Source organism: Anolis carolinensis, chromosome 3, assembly GCF_035594765.1.
Source record: "Anolis carolinensis isolate JA03-04 chromosome 3, rAnoCar3.1.pri, whole genome shotgun sequence".
Lineage (NCBI taxonomy): Eukaryota > Metazoa > Chordata > Lepidosauria > Squamata > Dactyloidae > Anolis > Anolis carolinensis.
This window is the reverse complement of record NC_085843.1, coordinates 28,507,163-28,526,678: the sequence shown is the minus strand read 5'-3', so window position 1 is coordinate 28,526,678 and position 19,516 is coordinate 28,507,163. Positions and strand designations below refer to the sequence as shown.

Below are 19,516 nucleotides of genomic sequence, written 5' to 3'. Positions count from 1 at the left end.
CTGGAGGTAAAAACAGTAATTAATAACCCAACTAAACTTAAATGGGTACTTCTGTAACTTAAGTCTGGATTTATTATACATGCTAATAATCAAGCTCCTACTCATTATCCTGAAATTAAAACACAGATTTTCAAATGTATTCCATATTTAGGCTTTTTGTAGTTTGTTGTAATGTGCCTTCACATTGACTCTGACCGTATTATAGGGGTTTCTTGGACCCAGATTGATTCAGAGGGAGTTTGCCATCGTTTTCCTCTAGGTTGAGAAGATATAACTTGCCCAAGGTAATCAGTGGCTCTCAATTCTCATGTTCAAGCTCCCACTCACTAATTCTGGATTTTAAAAATCAGATTTGATAGTACAACTATAAGTACAACTTAGAGTAGATTCTCTAAGAGCTGAAACATAAACATTGTTGTTTTTTTAAAAAAATGAATATGTTTTTAAACCTTTCAATTGCAGTCTTAAATCCAAGCTTTTCCTCTGATTCTTGCAATATAAATATTTTTAAGTGTTTAAGAGTTCTGCATAATGGTGTATAAAATAAATGTGGTCAGTTGCAGGACAATCTAGCCTGTGCGTATTGCCTAGGCAAACAAATTGGATCCTTCAATGTAAGTGCATTGGAGCTTAATTGTTTATCTTCTTAAACTTTCATTCTTTATCAGCTTGGAAAAGTAGGTCAACAGTTTCTCCTTTGATATGAAAGAGGAAGTAACATTAAATATTTAACATTATGCGACACTTCCAAAGCCTTCCCACAATCAATTTCAGAATGTGGTTTGTTCACTATTTTTCAAATTCTGTTTAGAAACAGAATATGTTCAGTTATTGAAAGCCAGTTTCTGGATTTAGAAGGGTAATAGCAAGCCTGCTAGTTAGTGTTTTCTTATCTTCTTAATGTAGCTTAAATTTACCTGTTTTGAAAATCAGGGTAGATTAAGAACAGTAAGGCCAATGGCTGCACTTTGCAGACTTATAAATGATGTGGGGATTCTTAACAAGATGGAACAGGTTTTGGTCTTGCTTATCTTCATACCTAAATCCTGGTAAGTCCCAGAAAAGTTTGTACTAACTACAGGGCAGTGGGGTCATGTTAGTACAGGTTAAATATCCCTTATGTGAAGTGCTTGAGAACAGAAATGTTTCAGATTCCAGATTTTAGAAGGATATTGGAATATTTGCAGAAAATCAGTGTCATCCAAGAATCCCTGGAGCTGCGAGGCAACCACATGTTCCAAGACCTTGCCCAAATAGGGGAGGTTGGAGATAGACTGAAAGTTTCCAAATTGAGTGGGATCCAGTGATGGCTTTTTCAACAGCGGCTTAATCACAGCCATTTTTAGGCTCGCTGGAAACTTGCCCTCCTAAAGGGAGGCATTCACCACTACCTTCACCCACTCGGCCAAATCCCCTCTGGCTTCTCTCACCAGCCAAGATGGGCAGGGGTACAGGATGCATGTGGTCGGTCTCGCCTCTCCAAGGATCTTGTCCACATCCTCGAGCTCAACCAATTGAAATGAATCTAACAAAACTGATTTTCTGGATCTGGCACAATCTGGCTTCAGGTCAGGGCATGGTACCGAGACAGCCTTGGTCGCCTTAGTCGATCTTCACCGGGAACTGGACAGAGGGAGTGTGTCCCTGCTGGTTCTACTGGACCTCTCAGCGGCCTTCGATACCGTTAATCATGGTATCCTTCTGGGACACCTCGCGGGTATGGGACTTGGAGGTACTGTTGTGCTGTGGCTCCACTCATTCCTGGAGGGTCGGTCCCAGATGGTGTCATTGGGGGATGCCTGCTCGGCCCCACAACCATTGACTTGTGGGGTCCCGCAGGGCTCTGTATTGTCTCCCATGTTGTTTAACATCTACATGAAGCCGCTGAGAGAGATAATCAGGAGTTTCGGGGTCCGGTGTCATCTGTACGCAGCTGCCCTTTCCACCTGTCACTAAGGAGGCTGTTCAGGTCCTGAACCGGTGCTTGGCCGCTATGTCGGACTGGATGAGGGCCAACAAATTGAAATTGAATCCAGACAAGACAGAGGTCCTCCTGGTCAGTCAGAAGGCTGAACAGGGTATAAGGTTACAGCCTGAGCTGGATGGGGTCACACTCCCCACACTCCACTCGCAGTCTGGGGGTGATCCTAGACTCATCGTTGAGCCTGGAACCCCAGGTCTCAGCGGTGGCTAGGGGAGCCTTCGCACAGTTAAAACTTCTGCGCCAGCTGCAACCGTACCTTGGGAATCCAGACTTTGCTACGGTGGTCCACGCTCTCGTTACATCCCGTTTAGACTACTGCAACGCACTCTACGTGGGGCTGCCTTTGAAGGCTGCTCGGAAGCTTCAATTAGTCAAACGGGAGGCTGCCAGGGTAATAACTGGAGCGGCGTTCAGGGAGCGTACTCCTCCTCTGTTACGCCAGCTCCACTGGCTGCCGATTAGCTACCGAGCACAATAAGCCCAGCTTATCTGTCCAAACGTCTCTCCCACTACAACCCACCTCAAAGCTTAAGATCATCAGATGAGGCCCTGCTCGCGGTCCCGTCAGCCTCACAGGTGCGGCTGGCGGGGACAAGAGACAGGGCTTTTTCAGTAGTGGCTCCCCGCCTATGGAACACCCTCCCCAGTGAAGTCAGGCAGGCTCCCTCCCTCCTATCCTTCCGTAGGAAAGTTAAAACTTGGTTGTGGGGCCAGGCTTTCGAATAACAATTCGTAGCGCTAATTATTATTATGTACGCTGGAACTCAATTGACAGACCCAGTCTTTTAAACTTGAACACTCCCATCTCTATTTTATAATGTCATTTATGAATGTCCGATGTAAGTTAATACTTTTTTTAACTGATTTATAGTGTATTGTACAATTTTTATATGTGTGTTTTTTTGTAAGCCGCCCTGAGTCCCCTGTTGGGTGAGAAGGGTGGGATGTAAATATTGTAATAAATAAATAAATATATAATAAAGTGTTAGAAATGAGACTCAAGTCTAACCATGAAATTCATTTATATTTCATGTACACTTTATACACTTAGCCAGAAGATCGTTTTAGATACCATATTTGTGATAATTTTGTGCATTGAACAAAGTTTGTATGCATCAAACCACCAGAAAAATAAAGGTGTCACTATCCCAGCCACCCATGTGGACACTTTTGGATTTTGGAACATTCCAGATTTTAGAATCTCATAAGGGATGTTCAATCTGTTCTTGGACTGTAGTTTCAACAATAATTAGGTGAGGAATACATATTAGAAAAAGGTGCTTGATACTTAAAGGAACTAATATAATTCTTCCCAGCATAGTAAAAAAAATTTTTCTCATTCATGAATGAAAAATCATGTAATAAACAAATTCATAATCTCGTGCTGTACTTTAAACAGTGAACGCTGATATTCCCATAAAATTATTATTGGTGTTATTGAAACCAAATTTTAAATGCATACAGTGCTTTGAGATGGATTGCTTTTTTACTGTGAATGGTAAAAGATTGTCTTCATGGCTTTAAATATCCTTTAGAAACACATCATTGCTTCAACCCCAGGCTGCTGATTCTTTCTAAATCTAAATGTAGTTGTATTCTTTGATGGCCTAGAAACTCAATTGCGACTTAACACGAAGAGTCTAAATAAAGGACAGTTATACTGCTATGTACATCATATACATGACCGTTTCTTGTTCCAAACATAACTGGAATGATAGCTTGCTTCAACCCACTTTAGATTCTAAGTTTTTGAATATGTATAACAAACAAAAGCCAAATGAAATTTATATGATTCTCAGTAGATGATCATGAAAAAACATTAAAGTGAAAATGTTTTTCTTAAATACCCATTTAATAAAAACATTCTTACAGCCCAATGATATGGATAATGGATGTCCTAAATTAATTAAACTAAAGTGTTGCCTTTCCACTCTTTCATGAGCCATTCTGCAGTAACCAGGGAATGTAATGGTAAAGCCCAAGAGACTCTAAGGGAGTATCTACACTACACTATCTACATTATCCCAAAGGAGAGGAGAATGACAGAGCTGATTTGGCTAAACTCAGGCCAAGGCTAATTAGGCTATATTGAGATAGGAAACAACTGCACACACAAAACAAAAAGCATAGTACTTTAGCATAAAATGTTGATGATTTTTGTCCCTCTCTCTTGTTTGTTTTTTCCAAGTGTAAGCAGTAAGAAAAGTATCTTTAGATCCAGTACTCAGAATTTTATAGTTCAAGAGCTATTAAAGAGATAAGTGCTTTTCCAAGGAATATATATTTACTTGGTAGTCATATATTTCATAATTCATAATTTAAGAACAACTTGAAAGCTCTAGTAGTCAGAGGACATGAATTGGAAATATCATATGATCCTGGTAGATTCATTGCAAAAAGAAAATACTGTCTTCCATATCCATGCAATACATTATTTAAGCCAACTGAAAATATGATGCAAGATTTTGAATTCTTCAGAACTCTTTGTCAGACTAGATGGTCAACAAAACAAATATGGTGAAGATGTGAAAGAGTATCTGATATTTATGATGGCCAGTTTCCATCTAATTGCAAACTAAAGAGATTGCAAATATTCAAATTAGACTATACAAGATACGAGATGGTTTTAACATACACCAACATACACTTGTTTCTCTTGGAAGGAGAAACAAGCAATAGCTGTTCACCCAATTTAGAAAATACATAATTTGCCAGTTTTTTAAAACTCTTGATCAAGTTAGATGGGATATGGGTGGGAAGGGGCAAGGAAATATGGAAATAAGTGTTTGACATTGAAATCATGAAACTTGCAGATAGATCCCATGGATGATCCTGGTGAGATACGGTGGCATCTGTTGGAAACAAATTCTGAATCCCTGTGCTTGTGATGACTTGCCAACTCTAAAGCCTACAATAATAAATATAGCATTTATAGCCCTCGGCCTCTGATGCCAGATGTTTTACCCATGATTGTCTTAACTCAATGGCTCAATATAGACATCAGATAAACAGGAGATAGCATTAAAAGGTGTAGCCCATATCATAGTTTCCACTTGTAAATTAAGATGAAGGTCCATATACAGGGCTATTGACTGTTTTTTAAAGCATCAGTTGAAATGGTAGATTTGCTTTAATATTTTATTATGTTCACATAGCATATTAAACTAGACTTAAAAAAATAAAGTCTTAATGTAATTAAAGTCAAAATGAGTTTTAATTATTAATTTAAGTCAACCCACTCCCTGTCTCAAAATCAGTTTTTTATCCACACTATCCCTTGTAACAATGATTCTGTACTGTTTTATTGTTTAGAACGGGCTGGGATTGCATGCATTTGCTATTCTGCAGCAGTGTCTTTAAATTTATTTTGCTAAAAGTGGAAAAAAATAGATGTGTTTTGCATCTTAGCCATTGCATGTTTTTATTATGTTTGTTATTTTTAGCTGTACTCACTGAAACCTTGCTTGTATTTTATTTTTATTGCAGTTGTCTACCTTGTGATTTTTCATCTGTCGTTTGTCATGTTTGTGTGGTCCTATTGGAAGACTATTTTTACATCTCCTGCCTCTCCTTCCAGTGAGGTAAATGTTAAAATTGACAAAATGATGCCACTCTTACTGAATTGTTTTTGTTACTGATGCTTGCTTTAAATTGTAGTCTTGCTTGCTTTTTAGTGTTTCAGTTTAGTTAGTAATAGCATTCCACTGCAGTGAATTAAAATCGTGTGTTTACTTTCTAAAGCAAACATGTCAGTTTAATTAATCTGAATATTAATTGTTTAACACTTCCATATAAAGTAACCCATGAAGGAGTGATCAGATTATTACAGTTTCTTAGTTTGGTATTTTTAAATACATTGTGGGTATATGCTCACAAAGATTCTTATAATAACAGCTCCCTATTAGTCTCACTAACAAGTCTTACATTTGTTTCAGTATGCTTATTATTGTGAATAGACTTCTGAGAAACTTAAATAATACATAACAGACACCATCAGAATGGAGTCAGCTATTGTTATGCTGAGTTATTTTTCATAATCACCCTTTCCTCACCAAATAGTGAGGAAAGTAAATGTGCAGCACAATGCAAACAAATCATCACATTCTCTGGAAATGGTACAATAGTCCATTTGGGTGAATTAAATTGAAATGACTCTTCCTAAAATTGTATTTATATCCTACTGGATGACCAACTACTGGGTCAGAAAGCAGTGCTTTTGTTGTATTTTAGTATTCTTGTTCAAACTTTGATGTCTATTTCCTTAAATGTTCAATATAATTATACTTATCACCTCAGTCTTCATTGTAAGCATGGTTGGTTTTCTTTCTCCACCAGAATTTAGCTTTATGTATTCTTCTAGCTAAAACTATTTCTGTACAAAGATTTTGCTGGACTGCAATGACTAAAAGGATGCATTACGGATAGAAGGCTATCTCCTGTCTAGATCTGCATGTTCTCTGCATTAATTAGATTCTTCTGTATGCAGCTAACACAAATACTGTGACCAGCATTAATTATGCAAAAGCTTCCATTTGTTTGGTTACTTTATCTCACTCTGCATCTGTTATACGGAGATACAATACTCCTGGTTTCCTGACCTCCTGATTCTTGTTTTTTACTTGAATTGCTTGAATTGATTCTTCTCTTCACTTCTTTAATATTGTTTCAAGATAGTTTAATGTTTAAAGATGATTCAGTGTTTTGGCGTTATAGTATTTGCCAAGCCTCTACTACAACTGCTAATCTAACACGAACCATATAGAGAGCTATCCAGATTTTCTGGAGAGAAGAAGCAAAGAGCACATCTTTTTTGTAGTGCCCCAGAATTTTAGGGCAGAGGGAACAATAGGGATGGGGAACAGTTTTCACTCTCGTGCTGGGTGTATAACTCAAATCACCTCTAGTTGTTGTTGTTTGTTGGTGCTATTTTGGGTCTTAGTAGAGAGGGAGGTTAGGGGACATTCTGTTCATCTTATTTTGACTGTTTTAAGATGTTTTGTCACCTGAAAAATTGAAAAAGAGAATTGGAGGGCACATAAAGGATTGGGGTAGAAATAGCTACTTTAGGGAGGTGTTTCTACTCCATGTGATAGCTGATTGTTTGATAGACTTGTATTTTCTCACAAAGCAATCTGACTTTTTTTTTTAAAGAATTCTCAATGCAAAGTTATTTCTTGCTTAGACTTCCCCATTTGTTTATATTCTTGAATGGATTTCTCTCCAAAATTGTTATCTCCACATATCAAATATAATTTTCCCATTGTAAAAAAGCATCTTTAGCATCTTGTATGATGTTATCTGAAAATAGTTTTGTTCTAATCACCAGGTGGTGTTGCACTGTGACATCACATTTTGTAATAAAAAATAACAATTCTGTCTTGTTTGAAGTTTTTTTAATTGGGATAGAAACAGGACAACAAAGGAATAGTGTTTGTCATGTTTTCTGAAATACATAAGTAACTTGTCTAATCTTTTTTTTTTCTACTGACCTCCTTGTAAGACACTTTCACTTGACCATCTGTAGTACATTATGGGCTTCTTATCCTAAGCTAAAAGAGCCCCGGTGGCGAAGTGTGTTAAAGCACTAAGCTGCTGAACTTGCAGACTGAAAGGTCCCAGGTTCAAATCCCAGGAGCAGAGTGAGCGCCCGCTGTTGCTCCAGCTTCTGCCAACCTAGCAGTTCAAAACATGCCAATGTGAGTAGATCAATAGGTACCACTCCGGCAGGAAGGTAAGGGCGCTCCATGCAGTCATGCCGGCCACATGACCTTGGAGGTGTCTACGGACAACGCTGGCTCTTCGGCTTAGAAATGGAGATGAGCACCAACCCCCAGAGTCAGACATGACTGGACTTAACGTCAGGGGAAACCTTTACCTTTACTATCCTAAGCTACTGTGTCTATTAAAATTAATTATATTATCAATTAAGTAATTTATTCAGGCAGACTAGGTATTTAAATCACCGCAGATTACAAAAGTTATTTGTCTTAATGGCTTAATTGTTTTATATTACCTCTGAGTATAGTGGATATCTTATTTAAATGTCTTTTTAACAGGTGACTGAGACTTTAATAATCAACAAGCATCTTTGTTAGACGTGTTGTTTCTTGTTAAATCTTTGTGCATCATGCTTCTGTTAACCCTAACAGCTAGGTCAGAAATAACACAGCAACCTTAGTTCTGACAGCTACTTTACAAATTGAATTTCAGAGAAGCTATGTACATTATAGAATGGTGCAAAGAGATAAAGCAGGGATGTAAATAATAATAATAATAATAATAATAATAATAATAATAATAATAATAATAATAAATAGAAGACCTGGCTATGGCTCACGAATGGGACATTGAAGAAGGAGACAGAAGGCCTGATCCTTGCAGCCCAGGAGCAAGCCATCAGAACAAATGCAATTAAGGCCAAGATCGAAAAATCAGCTGATGACCCAAAATGCAGACTGTGCAAGGAAACCGACGAAACCATTGATCATATCCTCAGCTGCTGTAAGAAAATCGCACAGACAGACTACAAACAGAGGCACAACCATGTGGCCGAAATGATCCATTAGAACTTATGCCTCAAGTACCACCTCCCAGCAGTAAAGAACTGGTGGGATCACAAACCTGCAAAAGTATTGGAAAATGAGCACGCAAAGATACTGTGGGACTTCCGAATCCAAACTGACAAAGTTCTGGAACACAACACACCAGACATCACAGTTGTGGAAAAGAAAAAGGTTTGGATCATTGATGTCGCCATCCCAGGTGACAGTCGCATTGATGAAAAACAACAGGAAAAACTCGGCCGCTATCAGGACCTCAAGATTGAACTTCAAAGACCCTGGCAGAAACCAGTGCAGGTGGTCCTGGTGGTGATCGGCACACTGGGTGCCATCCCACAAGATCTCAGCCGGCATTTGGAAACAATAGACATTGACAAAATCTGCCAACTACAAAAGGCCACCCTGCTGGGATCTGCACGCATCATTCAAAAATACATCACACAGTCCTAGACACTTGGGAAGTGTTCGACTTGTGATTTTGTGATACGAAATCCAGCATATCTATCTTGTTTGCTGTGTCATACAATAAAATAATAATAATAATAATAATAATAATAACTATTTTATTATTATTTATGTCAGTGCTAAATGCAAAAAATGTATGTTTTAAATTTATTCTACTTACAAAGAAAATGTGTTTTTGATTTATTCTGTACATTTATTCTTTGAATTGTTTACAAGGCTCATGTATATCATGTTTATATTACTGTGTGTGTTAGGTTACTATTGGTGTATAGTGACCACATGAATTTCATAGGGTTTTTCTCAGTGAGGAATATTCGTTTCTTGGCCTTTTGGTTATAATTAAGTGTCAGGTGTAATACTCAGAGGAACTTTTGCCAGTTGCTTCCCCTGAAATATAGCTTGTAGAACCTAGTATTCATTTGTGAACTTCCATCTACATATTAACCAGGGATGCCCCTGCTTAGCTTCCAAAATCAGATGGGAACTGGCACCTTCAGGGCATTCAAGCGCTGACTAGCATATGGTAAAAAAATAATCAAGCTTCTGTCATCTTCTTCTTCAGTTCTGTTTATCAAAAACGGATAAGGAGCAATATGAAAAAGAAGAGAGACCAGAATCCCAACAGGAAATCTTACGAAGAGCTGCTAAAGACTTGCCTGTGTATACTACAACAACATCAAGAGGTATGTTTATACAAAATGTAGAGTACTCAGTATTGTTTCAAATGCACCATTAGATTTGACTGGGACTAAGCATGTGCCTTGATTTCTTCCCTTCATGGATTTCTTCTCTTATCTTTCTGACAAGCCATAATTTGCCATTATTTAGCTCTCAAATTTAATTGTTTAAAATTGTGTTATTTTTTATTCATTTTATGTTTTGAATGTTCTGTTGAAAATTGTTTCAAAATCTATTTACGAGAGAGAATTTGAAATGATTGGCTTGCACAAAAGGAAGAGCTATAAGAGGGAAACAATCAAGCCTGGTGCACACCTTATTAATAGTGTGACATCCTATCTTAATTGTCTCTTTGTGTGATTCTGGTTTTAGCCTATTTAAACAACTAATGGATAGATAGCTATTAGCTTTGAGTAGCTTGATTGGTTTTCAGGAATAAAATTTGTTCTAGAAATAATTTTGGCATGCACACTTATTATTTCATATATTCCAGAGCAGGAGCTGTGTGAATGTGTAGAATCATGAAAAAGTCACTGTTGAAACTCTATTGTTTACGATGCTTTTATGTTTAGGACCTGTATTTCTTGCATTAATGCTGCTTTTAATTTTAGTACAGAAAACATCCTTTAATCTATTTCAGTTGAGCCATCCACTACTTTTACAGTGCACTTCATGTATTTTGAGGAAGCAGGTTATTGGCAGAGCTCTCATTGTTTTTTATACATTATTCTTTATGACACAATATCCTTTTTAGTATCTTGAGACATGATGTATCATTTTATGAAAAGCAAAGACTCTTCAAACTCTGAATCGTTTAATTTATAAATCCCTATTTGACATTGTGATTTTTTTGAAAATGTTTACAACAGCCATAAGATACTGCGATAGATGCCAATTAATCAAGCCCGATCGGTGTCATCACTGTTCTGCCTGTGATCTGTAAGTATCTGCTAGCTCTGGGAGGATTGACCGGTGGTAATTATGATTTTTTTCTAAATTTGTTAGCAACTGCATCTGAAGCCACAGTGTTCAAGCTATTTCTTGACAATGGGGGTATGTTGGGGTGGGGTTAATACCAAATTGTTTTACCTTAATTTGTTGAAACACTATTATCAGAAATAAGATTAATACAGATCTCTCAGCAACTATGAGTCATTCTGTCTTCTACAGATGAAAAGTGAAATGAGAAATAGAAGTGGACAGACAATTTAGATCATTTTTTACTTCATGACAGTATAGATCAGGGGTCCCCAAACTAAGGCCCGGGGGCCGGGTGCAGCCCTCCAAGGTCATTTACCTGGCCTCTGCCCTCAGTTTTATAATGTAATATTTTTATATCATTTTAAATAATATAATATATTGTATATACATATAATATTGATAATAATATTATAATGTTATACAATATAATACTAATAATAATACCATATAATAATATTAATGATATGATATATATTGCATATAATATTACAGTATAGTGGTATAGTTCAATATAGTGCTAATATTGTGCTATGCTAATAATATAATATATTGTATGTGTCACAGACAGAACGCCAGCGAGTAAAACAAAACTTAGTTTATTGAGGTTACAGAACTAAAAACGCCCGTAGTAAACAAAGAACAAGGCAAACACTTGACTTCAGTGTGATAAGTAACAAAAAACAGCTCAGTCTGAGCTTAAACGGTTCAAAGGAATAAACCGGGTTAAACAGAAGTATAATCCGGGTTAAATCAAAAGTGCTTACTTCAGCCTGGCAAACAATGCAAACAACAGACTGGTAGCAGATTCCTCTCTGCTACTCAGAACCAGCAGGAGAATAAACCAGGCTTGTTTATTCCTTCCTGCAGCGAACAAAAGCGTAGGCGTAGTCAGGATTCAGTTTAAGGTTCAGCGGCCAACGATATCCAGGTCCAGGCGCAGCAGTCAGGGAAACGGCAGTCAGCAGGGTCCCAATCCGGTCCAGAGGTCAATAGCCAAACATAGTCGTCAAGAAGTCCAAAGGTCTCACCGATAGCCAGCAGAAGGGATAATCCAGGGTCGAAGTCAGTCAGTCCAGCGTCAATCCAGTGCGAGTAGATATTGCCCGTCAAAAAGACGACGGAGGTCCAAGCTATCGAGATTAAACACAAGTTGCACAAAGAAAAACCCCGCACAGTTCCTCCCGCCGTCGATGCCCAGTGTCCTTGGTAAACTTACGTATCCAGTAACGAATCACACCCGTCTTCAGGAAGTTCCCCAACAAGAGCCCAAGCGTTCGTCCAGATTACCTTGCCCAACGCAATTAGACATTGGTCCCAAACCCCAATTTATCCCAGTTCAAGCTCATCATCGCTGTCAGCTGCCATCCCAATTCCAGGTGCCCCAACATCATCATCCTCATCAGAGCTTAAGCACCTTCGACTACGCCCCACAGCATCCCCAGCTGTGGATCCCGCTCCATCCCTCCAACCAGTCCATGGGTCTGATCCTGCAACCCGCCAATCACCTCCCATGCTTTCATTGCCCGTTTCCCCAACACCCAAATCCTCCCTCACACGACTCCATTCCATGTCGTCCTCCTCCGAGCTGGCCATCTCTTCCTCCAAACCCTCAGAAAAACCCTCAAATGAGAGTCCTCATCTGTCGGCTCTGTAAACAAATCCCGGAGCCGTTTTCTTTCACGCTCCTCGCAAGTGTCTGACTCTCGAGGAGTCTTACGACCCCTTCTTCTATCACCAGAGCCCGAAGGCTCAACCATAACAGTATGTACATACAGCTGCTCTGAGTCCCCTTCGGGGTGAGAAGGGCGGGATATAAATGTAATAAATAAATGTAGTAAATGAATAAATAAATACATAATTTTAGACTTAGGCTCGCCCAAACTCTGAAATGACTTGAAGGCACACAACAACAACAATCCTAATTAACTTGACTATCTCACTGGCCAGAAGCAGGCCCACACTTCCCATTGAAATCCTGATAGGTTTATGTTGGTTACAATTGTTTTCATTGTTGTTGTTGTTTTGTACTACAAATAAGACATGTGCAGTGTGCATAGGAATTTGTTCATTTTTTTCCCTCCAAATGATAATTTGGCCCCTCCACAGTCTGAAGGATTGTGAACCGGCCCTCTGCTTTATAAGTTTGAGGACCCCTGGTATAGATTATGGCTGCATCATTTTCATAAGCTTTATTCGTTTGAACACCTGTCCACTGTATGCTTTTTATATATTAGGCTTACATTCCCTGTGCATGCTTATCATTTTGAGCCATGGTGTGAAGAACTAGCTTTCTGGAGCATGCAGCTGATTTCTTCTCCTTTCTTTGAATGAGTAAGTAAAGTAGAAAGAAAGACAAAAGCTTCTGATGCTATCTTTGAAACACCTTGGCAAGGTGTGTGTGTGTGTGTGTGTGTGTGTTGTCTCTTCATTTCAACATCTCCAGGTGAAGCTGAGTCAGTCTAGAGAGCTCTGATGTGCCTTCGACCAGTTTCTTCTCTTTGGGATCCCTTTTCCCACGTTCTCTAAGATTGTGATGGGAATTGGCACTGATTTCCATTTTGTCCCAACTGCAGATACAATTCTTTATTCGCTGACACAACCCTGGTTGCTCTTTTGCCTCCAAAACTTACATGGCTATGGGGAAGGGCCTCTCTTTCTTTGACATATTTTTCCAAGATGCCTGGGCCTACTGCTAAGCAACCGCAGATTGCAGATACCTGCCATCTTCATTTTGCAGGAATGCCTCTGGAGCCCTTGTGGGCACACTACCAAATCTCTTGTATACAGTGGGCAGAGAAACAGTAAGATCAGAACACGAATAATCCCTCCCTGTGATACTTCCAAACATCATATAAATCATGGCTGCATTTCATTAAAAAAAGAAGAAATTGCATAGCTATCCCTTACATAACCTGTTTTGTGTTTGTGAATAAGGTGAGCTCTAAGCCATGGATTTTCTGTCACATACCTTGTCCTCTTAATCACTATATCCATTGGCAATTTATGGTCCACAGTATCACTTTGCATTTTATATACGTGTAGTGTACATTTTCATTATAGCAAAATAATCTACCAATGTGTGTGCAGTGATCCATTTAGCTTAAATGCTGCAGCCAGATGGTTAACTGGGGTTGCCTGCAGGGAGTATACAATTCTCTTATTGTAACAGCAGCACTGGCTCACAGTCCATTAGCAGATGCAACGCAGAGTACTGGTTATAACTTACAAAACCCCATACACCTTGGGTCCAGGCTGTCTGAATTTATGTTTTCTATTTGGACTCTAAAATTTTTGGAGGAGGTCCTTCCCAAACTAATCTGGTGGCAACAAAGAAGAGGGCCTTCACAGTTACTCCATCAAGACTTAGAGTTCCTTCCTTAGGCTGACTTCCTCCTTTCTGCCTTCGATCATCATGCACATTTTTCTATTCCAACACACTTTTGGAAATTAAATGCTTTAATGTTATACAGTAGAGTCTTGCTTATCCAACCTTGGCTTATCCAGCGTTCTGTATTATCCAACACAGTCTGCCTTTTAGTAGTCAGTGTTTTTGTAGTAAATATTTTCAATAAATTGCGATGTTTTGGTGCTAAATTTGTAAAATCAATGTAATTTGACATTTAATAGGCTTTTCCTTAATCACTCCTTATTATCCAACATTTTCGCTTATCCAACGTTCTGCTGGCCGTTTATGTTGGATAAGTGAGACTCTACTGTACTTCTTTTTTGCTGATGTGAATATTTTAATGGAGTCCTTTTATTTTTTATGATTTTATAAGAAATGTAATTGCATTTTAATAGTAACTTTTTATTCTGAGTAATGTAGTTGATGTTATGAGCTATAATTAATGTTTTATTGGGATTATTTTCTCTATGTATTGTGATTTGTCCTTTTGATCTGTTTGCTTTGATTTTGTTTTTTGGATTGTAAGTGTAATTGATACTATGTATATTGTTTGGGTTTTTTCTTCTTTTTGTAAGCTGCCCCGAGGGGAGAGGGGATGGGATATAAATAAAAGATTATTATTATTATCATCATCATCATCATCATCATCAATTGGATTGTAATAATAACTCTTGTGTGTTCTGATTTATGATTTTGTACATATCTTACCTATGTTTTCCTTTTGTAAGCTATGTTGAGTCCTAGTATTGGGAGAAAAATAATGAATTTATAATAATGATAATAATATAGGCTGTAAATGCCTGTTTTAGAAAGTGTCACCTTGGAAGCTGAGCAGGGTCAGCCTTGTTATTACTTGGATGGCAGACTACCAACTTAGCAGAAAAACCACAGGCAGCTGGAAGGAATGCACACACAATGACACAAATATATTTATGGTCAATGGAAATAGTATTTTCCTGGCAGTTGCCATTTATACAAATTAATTAGCATTCTTGTCTGGCTGAATGCTAACAATTTTATGGAATTGATGCACATAAGTCTCCTGAACTCTTTTTCATACTTAAAGGGAAAAGCAATTAGACCCTAGGAGGAACAGCAGGGGTCTAGTAATCCCTCTCTGCCTGTTGTTCTGTGTAGAAGCCCCCCTCCCCAACTCCTCTATTCATCCACTTACAGAAGGAAATAGAAAATTATTAATGTCATTATTTATTTGTTTCCTTTCTGGGTGGAAAAATAGGTTGAGTAGGAAATTACATTATTATTATTATTATTTTATTTTCTTATCCGCCTCTCCTTGTGGATCAAGGCAGGTTACAATATAGCTAAAAACACAAAAACACACAATCATTATATAAAATACACATATTAAAATGTATTTCTATAAAATACATATATTAAAATACACAGAAAGATTAAAATATAGTGAACACAAGACGCAAGTTTAAAATTCAAGATTAAAATTGGCTAGGTAGGCCTGCTGGAAGAGAGAGGTCTTCAGATGTGTTGTAAATTCCATCAGCTCATTTAGCTGTTGGGGCTCTTCCTGCAGATCTTCCCACAGTCTATGGGCGATCGATAAAAAGGTCCTCCAGGTGACGGTCGCCAGTCGAGTTCTGACATGCTGAAGTAGCTGCCTCCCAGAGGACCTAAGTGTCCTAAGGGGCAGATTGTATGAGAGAAAGTGTACAAAATCGTGGTTGTACAAAAAGCTATGTAACTCAACCCCATGATAGTGACCACTCATATCACCCTACACTTTTTAAAAATTGAAACATTTATCCCCACTAATACAATTCTTGTAGAAATGAAAGGAGCAGATTATATTTTTACACCTGGTCCCCCGAAGTTCATTGATTACTCACTTTCACCTCCCCACCACTAAATGTGTCAATGGATGGCTGGATATAGATAAACACACAAATATTCTGCATAACACTTCAGGCATGTGATTAAATCACATCTGCATTTGTGCTGTATTGAATTTGGTTAGCACTTAGGGTGAAAAGGGACTCTGCTGATTTTACTCCTAGCCATTGCTACACCTGGATTCTGTTAGATGCTTTTCCTCTAATGAAAAAGAAATGACGAATACGAAAGACTTGTCTGTCTTACCTGTAATGTTTCATATGGCTCCTAATCTGCCATCTTCTGGTAGCTGGAAGTTTTAGATATTGTGATACTACACTTTCCATGCTAAAATACTGCAAAAAGCTTTGAAACAATGGGTTTAGATCTATACATCACCTTACTTTTATCCCACACAAGGCAGCTCACAAAAGACAGAGAATTACAATAAAAGCTCATATAATGAAAAATACACAAAGGTGGAAAATAAAATAATAGTTTGCTTATTGGAAAAGGTATGCTAATGCTCTTATATTGTTGTTACATTGAAACATGCCTTCTTTTTCTTTCTTTAGATGTGTTCTGAAAATGGATCATCATTGTCCATGGTATGTTTTCTTTGATCTTTATTTTCTTCCTACTAAAAGGGAGATTACCAAACCATGTCAATGGCTACAAGATTAGTCAAGGGCAAAAGTAGAACTGGAATCTTGTTAGTGCCTAGATCAGTGTACATGCCTATTATACTAACTTAGGGCTCATTTACCCTATAGAATTAATGCAACCTGACACCACTTTAGCTGCCATGGCTGAGTGCTTTGGAATCATGGGAATGTAGTTTTACAAGGTCTTAAGCCTTCTCTGCCTAAGAGTGTTAGTGCCTCAACAAACTACAATTCTCATGAATTCATAGCATTGAGTCATGGCAGTGAAAGTGGTGTCAAGTTGCGTTGATTTTGCAGTTTAAATGAACCGATAGTGTACTTTTTTTTAGGATCATGGCCTGCTGCAATGGATGTGGCAGAAAAGACTATTTCCATCCAGGAAGGCAGGCTGCTCAGCGGGTAGCAGTTGTCTCCATCTTGCCTTGTGTCTGGGTGCAAGACAGTCAATTTTCCCAAGACACTCCCCTCATCCTCCCCCCTCCGCAGCCACCCCAGTGCTTTTAGCTTCAGATCCATTCAGGCATTAAAAAGGTTACTCTGTTCAAGACATGGCAGCTTCCCCACCACATGGTAGCAGAGTTGGCTTTCCCTGTCTTCCCCTTGATCACTAATGTATCTGTATTCTTCTTACTCCAGCCACTACACCTACATCAATATAGTTACACTGTCCAACAGCATCTTTGCCTTGAAGAAATCGCTGTCCCTGGAAGAATATGAATGCTTCATTGCTATTGATTGGTCCATTGTAAAAGTCTTAAGTTTGGATTAGATTTAGCAAGTCGTATTTCTCTTAATACAAGCTTTAATCCTTTCTATTAAAATGAGTGGGAACTATGTCATTAACTTGTACAAGTTTAGGTTGCACTCTTTAAAGCATTATTATTTAACACAATTGACTAGCAAACAGTTTGTCCTCAGTTGAATGCGATACTCCTTTCTTGTATAAGACTTAAAGCTTGAAATAAAAATGTTTGCGGGATATCATTACACTGAAAGAGAGTCTGAAAATGGAAACAATTATGAACAATCAAACTCTGCTTGTGTACGCAGGCAGCAAAGTACCACTTCTGGCCTGTTCATCTGGTAGTGTTTTTAAAACCTTGATTAAAAGTGTAACGCATACTGAGAAACAGCTATTATATACTCTGCCTACAGAGAAAGTATTTTTATTTCAAGTTTTTTTGTTACTTTTGGAATATACATTTTCTAACTGATTAACTGCCCTCTAGAATAAAATCTGCGAGATGTTACCTGGCATTCCTCTTTAAAAAGGGATAGGCGGTGTCTGAAGCTGCAAGGAACTCCCTCTGCTCCCATCAGCAACATTATAAAAAAAACACCCAGCACCACTTTTCTTTTAAAGCAAGACATTCCAATATAGCTTGCCCTCCATTGTCCACTGATTGAATCAGCCACGGCTTGGAAACATGCAAAACAAAATCCAAAAAACAAACCTTCATTTTGCCATTTTATGTAAGAATCACAATTTTACCATACAATTGTATAGTAAATGGTGCTTGAGCATCCTTGGGTTTTGGTCTCCACAGAGGATTCCTGAAACCAAACCCCAGTGGATATCAAGGGCCAACAGTATACATGTAATTTTCAAATTCAGTAAGCCTTCCTGGAGCACAGTTGACTATTTAAAAGCTCCTTCCTTGGAAGCTTTTTAACAGAGGCTGGATGGCAATCCATCAGAGGTACTTTGTGCATTTCCTACATGGTAGGAGTTGAACTAGATGGCCCATGTGGTCTCTTCCAATTTTATTACTCTGTCTGTCCCAATTTGGCAGAGACAGTTCTGATGTATCCTCTATTCCACTTTTAAAATTGCTTTTAAAGTGTCCAAGATTCTTTCCCTCCATCCATTTTCACTTTTTTGTCCTTGGCTTACTTCACTTGCTTCACTCAATTGCTTCACTAGGAGGGAGGGAGAGATGAGAAGCAGACAAAATCTTGCCCTTCTCTGTTGACTCAGGCAAAAGGAAACTGATGCTTGTCTATTCTTCCAAATTAACTTTTGTCATCTTGACCACATTCTGATGTTGCTTATCCACATATGTTCTAGTTTTCATTAGTGAAATGTTGGAAGATATACAGACTTTCTAGACTCTGAAAGTAAGTTGCAGAGCCTCTACACACCATGTGCTAAGGGGGAAATGCTGATTTCTCACTGTCATGGCATCCCCCAATTTTGGCAACAAAGCAACAGTATCAAATGTTTGTGGGCTGCAAAAATGGCAGAGGGGAGATGTTTCTATTATAAAAGGAAATTGAAGCAACATTCCCTTATTTCTTTTCAGGGTGAATAACTGCGTGGGATTTTCCAACTACAAATTTTTTCTCCTGTTTTTATTATACTCCCTCCTATATTGTCTATTTGTTGCTGCTACAGTTCTGCAATATTTTATAAAGTTTTGGACAGTAAGTTTTTTCAGAAGCCCTTATCCAATTTGTGCATATAACTTAAGTTAATATAGCATCATGCTTTTGTTTTTGACAAACCATATAACCACAATCAGTTTCACAATAAGCAGTACAAATATTTATCTTATTTAATTTAAGAAATATTTAGTATTTGCTGCTCTGGCCAAGTATTACAATTTAACCTTTATTAAAATAATTTCTATAGGTTATGCTGTAGCTTAGAAAATTATACACCACAAGCCCAGTCATCTCTGTGGTGTTGCATGTTGTCTGAATGCTATGCACTTGCACAACTATGTTTCAGAAAAGACTTGACTAACATCTATAGAATGCAGGAGAGTTGCTTGTGTAGTGTGAGAATTGCTAACAAAAGTCACATTTTAAATGCTTCATTTCACAAAGGAGTATATGCATGCATCTCATATAGAAAAATAATGTGTCTTTTCACCCAGAGTAAAACTAATATATTAATATTTTATTATGCTTCTGGATTTTTTATCTTCAC

General features: G+C 38.0%; 1 protein-coding gene across 2 annotated transcripts in view; it reads left to right on the top strand.

Moving 5' to 3' along the window:
* zdhhc20 (zinc finger DHHC-type palmitoyltransferase 20) overlaps window positions 1–19,516 on the top strand; it is a 60,092-nt gene that overhangs the window by 28,033 nt on the left and 12,543 nt on the right. For both annotated transcript variants that reach the window (XM_008107993.3, XM_003219269.4), the window contains exons 3-7: window positions 5,471–5,565; window positions 9,572–9,692; window positions 10,557–10,626; window positions 16,495–16,527; window positions 18,888–19,008. In XM_008107993.3, coding sequence (XP_008106200.1) covers window positions 5,471–5,565; window positions 9,572–9,692; window positions 10,557–10,626; window positions 16,495–16,527; window positions 18,888–19,008 — 440 coding nt within the window. The remainder of the gene's footprint in view (window positions 1–5,470; window positions 5,566–9,571; window positions 9,693–10,556; window positions 10,627–16,494; window positions 16,528–18,887; window positions 19,009–19,516) is intronic.